General features: G+C 39.7%; 1 protein-coding gene across 2 annotated transcripts in view; it reads right to left on the reverse strand.

Moving 5' to 3' along the window:
- Positions 1-12,069, reverse strand: part of LOC108272161 (uncharacterized) — a 128,650-nt gene that overhangs the window by 103,047 nt on the left and 13,534 nt on the right. For both annotated transcript variants that reach the window (XM_017480402.3, XM_053683597.1), the window contains exon 2: positions 4,405-4,526. In XM_017480402.3, the coding sequence (XP_017335891.1) occupies positions 4,405-4,526 (122 nt within the window). The remainder of the gene's footprint in view (positions 1-4,404; positions 4,527-12,069) is intronic.

Below are 12,069 nucleotides of genomic sequence, written 5' to 3' on the forward strand. Positions count from 1 at the left end.
GTTTGGTGTGATCATAAGAGCTTTTGATATAAGGAGAGATGGGTAAAAAAGATGATTTTTCAACAAATTGATAATATGATGTTCTGAACACTGTAATTAAGCTATGTTAAAATAAACCTCTCTGAAATTTCCATCCTCCTGTTTATTTACAGAACAGAAATAAAAGACTTATACTTTGTGAAGACGAATATATAATATATCAAGTTACGCCAATATCTCTAAATGCAATCTGCAGAACGCAGGGAGCTTAAGGAACTGTGGTTAAGTCACTTTTACTGAACCCAGCATATAAAACCGTTTTATCCTTGCAAGCAGGTCTTTGAAAAATCCTAAGCATCGTTTAGCCAAGGCCGCTTCTCAGAAGCCAGCGCCGAGAGCAGGCTAAATTTAGGCAGTTGTTAGCATTTTACAGACTGCGCTGCATCTGGCCAACCATAATCATATCCACTATTTTTCCCTTGTCATTTGCTCCATAACTCTGAGGTCTATTTCATATGGATTGAATTACATATTTTGAAAAGAGTATTATTTTTCACGTAAGATCACTTCCATTAACTGCAGCAGACTGAAAACAGATGTCAGCCCTTTCATACAAGAATGGAAAACATATTCATATGTCGGTATATGGAGCGAATGATTGCGGTGGTTTTGACATGAGCTTTATGCTGAGTAGTAATGGATGATATTGTTCTTGTTTTGTGTTATCTCAATCCAGTATCAAACCCCTTTTGTCTTTCAGGGAAGAAAATTACCTGTTTTATTATAAATAGGACAAATTATTATTATTATTATTATTATTATTATTATTATTATTATTATTATTATTATTATTATATCTAATAAACATGATGAGTCATTTAATTAAAAAAAATTCCAAAACATGTTCTTTCTTTCTTCTCATTTATCTATTTATTTTTTATTATTATTATTATAATTTTTTTATTTATTCATTAATTTTGGTGTTCTGGGAATTCGACTCATTCTGAATGAAAACCTTATGGTCCTCTGGGGAGGGGGAGCATAAAAATATTTTTAATCTGCCAATCAATAAAGATATTGTATTTTGTCACAATTGTATTTCTACTCTAAAATTGAAAAGAGATGGCTCAGTGGGATGTCTATTGCTACATCAACTGCCAACACTACAAGCCTGATCCTGATTTCAGTTGTCCTAATGCCTCCTACGTCCTTGTACCCTGTCGAGAGTCTCTCTCTACCAGGAGCGGCTTGCTCCTAATGAGGGTCAAAGGTCATTGAGCTGTGTGCCTAGAGGAGGCAGCATCTCCCAGGCCCACTCAGTCACTGACTCGGGCCCTATATTTAAATCAGGCCTCTAGTGCTTGGCTGCATCTTTTAACTACTTCCTGGTAGTTAATTAGTTTTTGTGTCACGCTATTTGTCTCACTGAGCCCGGGTGGGGTTTGGGGTTTGGGGTGGGGGGTCTGCACTGGCCTAAAAAAAGATGCCAAGTGCATGCATTTTTTTTTCTCCACCATGACACAGAGACACACAGTATGTTCTTCCAAAGGTACTACAATACAGATCCTGCATCTGATCTGCGTATATAACACAAAAGAAAGCAAATAATGGATTGTGAGGGTTTTTTGGTCTTTGCTATTTGGATCATGACTAGTGCTTTGTTATTACTAACCAGTCAGTAAATGTTCTTAGTGAACTTGGGTAAGGGACATGGACTTTGCTTTATAATCCCATTTTTCTTCACCTAGGCTGCTTTTAAGAGTAGTATCAGTAGGCCTACATGCTCTTATTGGTAGCTTCATGGCACAAAGCACTCACGAGTCAAATGGTTATTGGATTACATGTTCTGGCTTCATAAAATGCGGTTAAGAGGCACTTTAGGTGGACGCGGCTGACCTGCTTTTCGGAGAGATATCTATCAGACGAGAAGTGACAGGTCAATCACTGAGTTCAGCTTCAGTGTCAGAGGCACACAGCTCCTTCTACTTTCCTCTGCTACCTTCTCTTCTCTCCGGTCTCCACTATTCTCATTTTCTCTCCTCTCTTAGACTGTCCACTGCTCTGTTCTCCTCCCCTTTCCTCGTTTTCCACTCAAATGATGATCTCTCCTCCTCTCGTATTTTCCTTTTCCTGATTTTTAATTACATAGTAAAACAATATAATTGTGCAGATAAGTCAACCCTACACTTAAGTTATCTAGCTTTGTTGTTTCTCCTGAAGTTGGTAGTATTTGATATAGGTAATTAAGCAAGCTGTCCATTTAGGCTAACTATTAACTCAATTCATTCATCTTCAGTAAATACTTTATTCTGGTCAGGGTTAGATCAAACCCTAGATCAAATACCGATCCAGCACCATGCACACACACACACATCTGCACACTTGTTCACACCTTGTAGCAAATTACCAGCATGTTTTTGGGGGGGGTGGGAGGAAACCAGTGAACTTGGAGAAAACTCACAAGGACATGTGGCGAATGTGTGAAACTCAACCCAAGCTGTGCCACCATGCCACCCAACTAACTATTGTATTTTATAATTAAACCCAGTAAGCATCAATTGACAATAATCAAGTTGGGTTCAAATAGTACACAATCCCATTTTTGCCCAAACATCATCCATCAAATAAAAATCCATATAAATATTTAGTGTATGTACAAAAAAAACTAAGAAACTGAGGGAGAAAATGGATTCCATTCTCTTATCTTCCCCTCCCCTTTTCGTGTTTCTCTTCTCTTCCCTCCCTTGTCTGCTTTTCTTCCTATTCTCGTTTCCTCTTATTGACTCCTTTTTTCTCTGTTCCTTTTTAATTTAGCATTTTAAGAGTATTGTATGGTGCGTTTGTGTGCGTAAACTGCACTGATGCAGAACAACTATAGGACAGATGACTTCTGTACCATGCCAACACTCATTATTGCTACACACCCACTCACACACACACTCACACACACACACACACACACACAAGCATTTCAAGACTTTCAGCTGCACACATTGAGCGCTACTCTTGGTTTGTCAAATACAGGCAAATGATTTAATTAACACTGGAGTAATTTTACGAAATATATGGGACAGACAGATTTTAAAAGTTCATAATTGTGTGTGCGTAGTATAAGTGATATATTATTTCTTCATGTACAATAATAAAACCCATTTATTATTTAGCGAGAAGAACAAAACTGAATCTCCCAGCATGAGCTAAGCAGGCTATAAAACAAAGACAAATCCTTTGTCACTTTGGAAAAATGTGTCTTTTGATCATCATAATCTCGCTGCGGATTTGAGTGCTCTATTTTGGAATAGTTTCGGCATGATGAGATCCGCTGGTTTCAATTTCATGTGGAAAACAACAGACGAGTCCTGTGCGTGTATATGTACACATGTGTGTGTGTGTGTGTGTGTGTGTGTGTGTGTGTGTGTGTGTGTGTGTGTGTGTGATTGTTTTGAAAAAGCATTCTGGGATTTGTGGCGGTCTTCAAATCAGAGAGCCAGTGTTTATGAAACGGCAACTGCGTAAACAGGATTTAGAGAGACTTTCATCAAAAGATGCAAAACCCATAAAGCAGTATTAACTGTTGGGACAAGTGATCGCTGTGTTGGCAGATTCCTGTCACAATCTAAACAACCAGGCCCAATCAAAAAGAGCTTTTGCCTTCATTTTATTCGTCTTTATACACTTCATACTGGGAGGTCCTGCTAATTACTGCCATTACTTAACCATATTGAAGCTCCTTTTCTTCAGCTCTGGCGTGCATATTCCTTTTTGGATGGAGATGCATGATTTGTGCTTAAGTCACTTTTCTATTGTGGCAATAAAACTGTACCGCTAGGTAGGAAGAACCGCTGCTACATCAATTTTCTGCAATATTTTAGAGAAAGTTTGAGACAACCTCCATTAGTGATGTCTTTCTTCCTTTTTTCAGGGTTGAAATCCAATTGTGTTTGCACTGAGCATGGAGTTTAATTAAACAGAACTAACTACAACACCTATCGGCTGCAGTTAATCACAGCGATGGGCTATTGATGACCGATGTGCAGCGATGATGAACGACACTGTGTGTGTATTCATCACTGGTCCTGGGGTGAGAGCAGCTCCCCTACCACCTCCACCTGCAGGACCTAGCACAGCCTTGACTACAAGATAAAAAACACCCAGACATCCCTCCAACCAACACACCCAACCAGCCTTTCAGAAGCCTTAATTAAAAATGAAAAATTGCAAGGGTGCAAAAAATGTGTAAGCTAACTTTCTACTTGGTGTCTTTTACTTCTTGCACATGCTGATTAGACCAAACTGTGCACAAAAAAATGCATGGCTAAGTATTGCACTAAGTCCAGGTGTGCACTTGCCTGGATTTACAGCACATTTGGTCAGCACAGGTGTGCAAAATAAAGAAAGTTTGTATGTAAAATAAAGCAAGCATACCGTTCTGACCCAAGTGAGCAGGCAACCATGATGTGCCATGAGGTTCTTGCAGTCACAAAACCTTTTCAGTTGTTCTGCATCCACCAGCTGCACGTCTCTACAGATGAAACACTCAGGAGTTTCTGCAAAAACAAAAAACTAAAACTAAACAAATGCCAAATGCCATAAATGCAAAATAATAATAATAATAATAAAAATCAGCACAGAATACCACCACCAAGTAAGTAAGTGACTTTTGCAAATAGAGCCTGTAAAATCATTTTATTGCAATGCATAAAATCATGCCAACTCATAAAGAGCTTCAGTTAATTGTCATATCAAATGTCCAAATGGGAGAAAAATGTGATCTCAGTGATTCTGACCATGGCCTCGATTTCAGTTCAAAACTGGATGAACTGTGTCTTTCAAAAAGTTCTGGTTTCCTGGGATTTTCACACACTACAGTCTATAGAGTTTACACAGAGTGGAGCCAAAAAAATAAATAAATAAAAATAAAAACAACATTACCACCTGAGCCACAGCCCCAAGAAGTGGACAGAGAGAGTTGTCCACTAATTGTAGGGTTGGCAGTTCAACCCCTGGCCCACGTGACTCCACATGTATTTGGGCAAGACATCGAACTCCAAGTTGCTCCAGGCTCCCGATGTCCATTGGTGTGCAAGTGTGTGTGTGAATGGGTGAAAAAAGTGAAAAGCGCTTTGTAGAAGCGTTAAGGTTAAAAGGTGCTATATAAGTGCAGAACATTTAATATTGTAAGTGGCAGTTTTGCAGGCAGAAATGCCTCATAGATAAGAGCTATCAGAGGACAATAGTCAGACTGTTCCGAACTGGCAGAACATCTACAGTAACTCGAATAACCACTCTTTACAACCATGCAGAACAGAAACGCATCCCAGAAAACACAATGCACTGAACTTTGAGACCATATCGGGTTCCACTCCTGTCAGCCAAGAAGAGGAATCTGATGCTGCAGTGAGCATAGGGTATAACAGTAGGGTATAAAGTCAACATATCTATATAAACATTCAGCTGTCCATCCTATCTGTCAAGAATTTTTATTTTGTATTGTGACTTGTTGATTGCCCGTAGTCAGTATATGTACTCACTTTGTTATATTGTTATATATTGCTGTTAAAGAAAGTATAAGTTGTTCGGCTACAGTACGTCTCTGTTACTAAAGGAGAAGATGTAATGTTTCATCATTTTGAATCAATCAATTTGTTGTACATGCTCATACCGAATATCCTTTCAACACACTTAATCTACACTCATCCAGAAAAGGACAGGTTCCCTTTGGAGTCTGGATCCTCTCGAGGTTTCTTCCTCATGTCGTCTCAGACAGTTTCTCTTTGACACTGTCACCTCTGGCTTGCTCATTAGGGATCTAGGTCTACATTCAGATTTCTGTATAGCTGCTTCGTGACAATGTCTATTGTTTAAAAAAAATATAGAAATCAAATAGAATTTAATTGAACTGATAGTGTGTAGTTGGATCCTGAAGTTGTGAACAATGAGACCTGCTAATATCAGTATACACTGATTGCAATAAGCATACAACTCTAGTTTGAGCCTTGGTTCTTCTTGTCTGAACCTACAGTCATCCAGTGAGCAGGCTAGACACATAGATTGGCAAGCAAGGCAGAGAAATTCCAAGACACCAGAATAAGGTGACAGTGAGAAGGCAAGTCCCATTAAAGTACTGGATATGTTTGCTAACTACTATTTAGCCAGGCATAGTTTCAGGAATAGGAAGCATGGTGTGGCTGAGAGCTTTGATCATTTTGTACACGATTTGCGACTCCTACTTTGAGACTGGGAGTACGTTGACCCAGATGACATGTTGATAAACGCCGTAATTGCAGGAGTGTGGGAAAAGAAAGTACAGGAAAGGTTTTAGATAAGAGTGAAGACCTGCCAGTTGAAGTTTCTCAGCTGTATGAAATGCCATAAAACCAAATCAAAATAGCCAGTGTAAATGATGCAAAAGGCTCTGCAGTGTCTACCAGAATTAGTCAACCACAATGTCAAAGGGTGAAAACTACAAATCAGGACACAATGTCAGAAATTGTCTGAACTGTAGGAAATCCTGCTATAGGCTCTCTATGTTGTTATCAAATCACTGAGAGGCTGGTTGCTGCAAGCTTGCAATAAAACACTTGGAAGCAGCACCACCTTCTCTAGATGATGGATATGAATGTGACACAGATGATATGGCAGCTATAGGTGAAATGGAGATAAATGAATAGTGAAAGTCAAAATTCCATCTCAGGATGTGCAGTTCAGAGTGGACACATATGCAACATACTTATCGTGGACTGCCATGGTGAGTTGAAAAACCCAAAGTACTTCATATGCATTCCAATCACAAGTTTCAACCAACGGCCACAGATGGTCTTCCCAGTTAAACAGCAGAGTGTGAAACTGTGAATATATCATGAGAATGTGTTCTACGTATAATTATTAGTTTCCCCTCAACATAACACTGAAAAAGGCAAGATAGACAGTGCTGGCAAGGCCTCATTAGTACAAAATGTACCAGCTAGGCTGGATGTCTTTTCTGAACTGGCACTGAAATGGAACTTTGCCAGTACATCCTGTGCATTGACTCCACTCAATGGGGCGGGAATGTATTACATGGGGTGGAGGTGGGAATCAAACCCCCAACCCTGGTGGTGCGAGGAAACTCGCTAACCACTAAACCATCATGCACTCCCATACAAACCCACGTGACTTAAATAAAGAGATGATTATCCCATGTGTATTAACAGGGGGAAAAAAACCTGTGTCCACCATGCTGGCTGCTTGGTTACTTAAATTGATCCATGATCCATGATCCATATGAGGCATTGTCGCATTAATATGCCAGATGGGAGTTTCAATTTGGTAGCCGTTACCCTTCTGCCTCATAGATATCCTTCAACAATCATCTTGGATGGCAGGATGAAAGGTTTTGCTAGCACTACATGGATTATGGATGGAGCACCCATAATGGAACAGCATGTTGCAATTCCCTGTAAAAAGCTCTTGCACCAGCTAGCTTATTTTCTACAAGTTTTCTATTTGTCAAACAGCAGTTCCAGATGTGGGATCACTGATGAGAGCTGATAGTCTGACCTCTACTCATGTCCTCCAGTGCTCAAGTTCCTTGATCCAGCAACACTTCTGTGATGCCAGCAGCAGTAGGCTTGGAGCTATGCTTCTACAAGATGGCCAACTCACTAGCCTCTCAAATCATTAACAGATACAGAATCACATTCTGATTAGACTGGGAAGAAAATGCTCTCTATTATTCATGGCTTATATTGTGGACAGTGGTAGCAAGGAGTCCTGGTGTCATAATAAGTGCTATTGTGGCAGAATCATAGTTGCCAACTGGCCTTGGGCTGAACCAATAGACTCGTTACCTGAGAAAGAGATACAACCGCTAACTCTTCCAGAGCCCTTAATCAGGTTGTAACAAGACCAAGTGCCAGTCAAGCTCAGCTTGATAGACAGTACACTATCAGATTGGTCAGATTATAAAACATCCACAGAGAATGAATTTCAGCTGTATTCTCTCCTTCCAATTTAATTTAGTTTTTAAGTTCAATAGCTGTATGGTTGGTTATAAATGCTAACCGATTTAATAGCTATAAAGAAATGTAGGCCTGAGGAAAAAAAAAAACAAACAGCAGTTCTGTGTTTCACATCTATAGACACTGGTGACAGAACGATGAAGACTGATAAGACGAAGAAATGATCATCATTATTTGCAGCTGAACACAGTCTCTAGTGTGTGTCCATTACTAGGTTAATGCAGGCATAATTTGTGCAACATTAACCATGCGCCGGGCAATTATTTGATTAGGGCACGCCGAGAGAGATGTGGGAGTAAATCTTCTACGGCTTGCCTCACACGCGTTGCTTATTACCTTGTCAATTTGTCATTTTGTCACACCTAACAGCGATTGATGTGAATCTGTTTTTGTCAAGTCATTAACAGGCTCATTCACTCGAGGTGCCGCCTCAGATAGGATCTAAACAGAAAATTATACGGGAACCACCATAAACAGAGAACAAATTAACTATCTGTGGCAAAAAAATAAGCAATTACATCAGGCAATGGCTGCCTCTTAATGAACACTCCATCAGCCATGAACACCTAAGTGCTTTCAGGGAAAAAAAAATCATTATCTAATTTTAATTTGCTGTGTAAATATTATGGACTATAAGACTAAATAAGTCAGGCATTTTAAGGCTTCTAAGGAAATAGATGCCTTGGACAGCTAAGTGAGCAGAGGGCTAATAACCACAAAATGGTAAAATAAAAAGAATGCATATCTATATGAAGTCAATACTTCTAGGAGACAGAAGTTTCCAATACAGATCCATTTTACATTCTTGATAGTTGCAATATAAGTGACTTTGCTCTAATTGCACAAGACATGAATGCACCATTAGTCATATTTCTTTGCAAGGGATAAAGAAGAGCTTTATTAGTTAACTCATGTGTTTTCTATTACAAAACTGAAGCCTAAGGGAGCAGTGTGAGAGGAGAGAGGAGAGCCGTTCTCATACACACTGCCATGGAGGAGTGTGTGCGAGTGTCTGTTTCTCGTCACCTTGTCAGGCACGTCTTCAGGCTGTACCCAGACTGCACGGCTACCCAACACGTGCCGCCATATACATCATATGTGGAACTTAACGTCCATGAGGAATGCAAAAGAGGCTTTCTTTTAAAAGGGCACACCATGCATCGGATCCTTAGACTGTTTAATTGCAGTCATGGACTGCATGGACAGTTCTTTTAGAAAGGAAGCCATTACTAACTTTCCAAATACAATTACTTGAGGGATCATTTAGCTCCTCAAATGTTCAGCTTTGCCACAAAGTGCTCAGACAGAGGAGGAAAACGTGTCTGAATGTATGACATCAGTGATGGCCTTATCTTTTAAGAGAATGTCGAGAGCATATGGTTATAATCAAGGCAATCCTAAGAGAGAGATGTAAAGACGAAGCTGATTATTAAGGCCTTATTCTCAGAAGACACTGGCAATTAGAGGAAAAAGGATTGGATAATCTGGAGTCCAGCCTGTGCGTCTCATTAGTAGGAAAACTGTTATGGTGCTCACCTTAACCACTTGAAAACAACCTTATGCCAGACTGAATTGCTTGCAATATTACAATACTAGATTTTTATATTACACAATATATTGCAATCATTTTGGTTTACTGCTGTCCTCTTTAAAAATATAAAGCTGTAAGCAGATATTATGAAAAACGTCAAACGCAATATCACAGTATCTGCTTGCAGCATTACATTTTTAAAGAGGACAACATTAAACAGCATAAAACCCTGCACAAGCAATATGAGGTTCTGTTATTTGATTAGACTGCTAGGCTTGTTAAAAGGACTGCTCTTAGCCTCCAGTAGTTTATCAAAGAAAGAATGTAAGTCCAATTTCTCATTTTTGTCCAGTTTAAATAAAGGCATCTTTATTTACCATACCATCATACTGGTAATCTGCATGTAAATACTCCACTATAATTAATTTGTTTATCTTCAGTAACTGCTTCATCCTGGTCAGGATTGTGGTGGATCCAGAGCCTATCCTGGGAACACAGAAAAGATAGAAAAGCACCCTGGATGGGATGCCAGGGCACCATGCATACAGACATTCACACCTAGAGGCAATTTAGCATAGCCAGTGGACCTACCGGGACCTAATGGAGATTGGAGGAAACCGGAGAACCCAAAAGAAACCCATACAAACACAGCATGACCAGGCACCACCACTCTGATCCATGCCATGGATCCACAGAGAGCTGCAGAGCTGCACAAACTCCTCACAAAGCAAATACAGAAACTTTCTCAAACAGAGGGCTGAGCAGCCCCAAGACTACTCAGAATGATGTTGCCAAACTCCCCGCTACTGACCACAGTAACATGCATGCCAAAAGTGATCAGATGTCTGCGGGTGGACACACATCACGCACTGGAAGATCAAGGCCAGGGGAAGTCTGCCACTCATTCTTGGCTTTGGAGCTCCACCAGAATGAGCAGACAAACTCAACAGCCAAAAACATTCAAGAAAAATAAAATAGAAGTCGCAAAACAAACATTAAACCTACAAGAACACAATGTTCACAAGGGACTGTAAGCTAGTAACCTGAGCTCAGGATGGATCTGAGGACCAGGTTGCTTTCCTTTGATACTTCCTGACTAAACAATCACATCATTCAAGCCAAGTCATGTCAGAGATGCTCAAACACATTTTGCTAAACAATAATATAAGCGAGTTCGAACTGAGTTCAAGGGGCTGTGTCTTGTAGTGGACACTGGTAAGTTTGATTATCTTAGGGTTGTGGCATTTGTTGTTTTGTTGATCATGAGTTTTCTTAAAAATCCCATGTAAGTCATGCTAATTTACCATACAGCTTAGCATAGTCAATGCACATGTTTGTGTGTGTGCGTGCAAGTGCTTACTGCTGCGAGACAGGAAGTATGTGTGGGTCAAGCTGTGCAGTAATGAGAAGACTCACACACACACGTCTCATCTTGTGACTGAGAAATGACCCCCTATCTCACTCACTCACTCTCCTCTCTCTCTCTCTCTCATCAGATCCTCCCTCTCTCACAGAGGTGTTTATTTAATGGTACTGTGACTGAAGCTTTTCATAATTATGTTAAATATTGTCAGCCTTGATCAGACTCCACACCCAGCAATCACAGGTCCTCTTCTTACCCCTATCAGCGAGAGTCTATGCGTGCGCGCACACACACACACTAATGAGCACAGACTCAGAAGTGCTAATGAAGGCACTCAAATAACATGTTAACTGTGCACACACACAAGTGCAGACACATTCACCATCTGACTAAGCCAAATGGCATTTAAAGTAACAATCCTCAGCTGTCGTATGTGCTGTGTGCAGAAAAAAATAGCTCAGTGGCTTTAGCTTGTTCTCCAGATCTGCAAGTGTGATCTCTCTCTCTTCTTCTCTCTTTCTTTCTTTCTCTGCTCTCTGATCTGCTCTTTTCCGATCAGCAGTGCTGTTAGATAAACTGAACCTTTGTTTGTTTAACCCAATCCAGTGTTACAAGAACACTGGAGAGCGGCTCCAGATGAGAGTGACTATTCAATTTCATACAAACACAAGGAGACCTAACATTAAGGTAATAATTTAGATAAATACTTCAATTGACACACTTAAAATTATTAAAATAATTTAATTGACAAACTGGTCTGTTTATTTAGGATAAGCAGTCTACCAGCCAAGACTTTGGGAGTTTGGGATCCAAAGCTTCTTCACGTTTAGACTGGGGAAACTAGGCTACTTTAGCTAGGAAATAAATAACACTTATAGGCATCAATTTAGCATTATGCAACCTGTATGCTTAGTAATACCATATTATACATACATTATATGCACACATTATATATACAGTGGGGAAACAAGTATCGAACGCGTCAATATTTTTTTCAGTAAATATAGTTCCAGTGAGGCTATTCACATGTAATTTTCACATTAAAGTGAAAAAATCCAAACATTAATGTCCATAAATTAAGTTATGTTTAATGAAGAGGAATGGCACAGGAAAAATGTATTGAACCCACTAACTGGAATTTATTTAATACTTAGTGGAGAAGTCTTTGTTTGTAATGACAGCTTCAAGACACTTCT

This window comes from Ictalurus punctatus, chromosome 11 (genome assembly GCF_001660625.3).
Source record: "Ictalurus punctatus breed USDA103 chromosome 11, Coco_2.0, whole genome shotgun sequence".
NCBI lineage: Eukaryota > Metazoa > Chordata > Actinopteri > Siluriformes > Ictaluridae > Ictalurus > Ictalurus punctatus.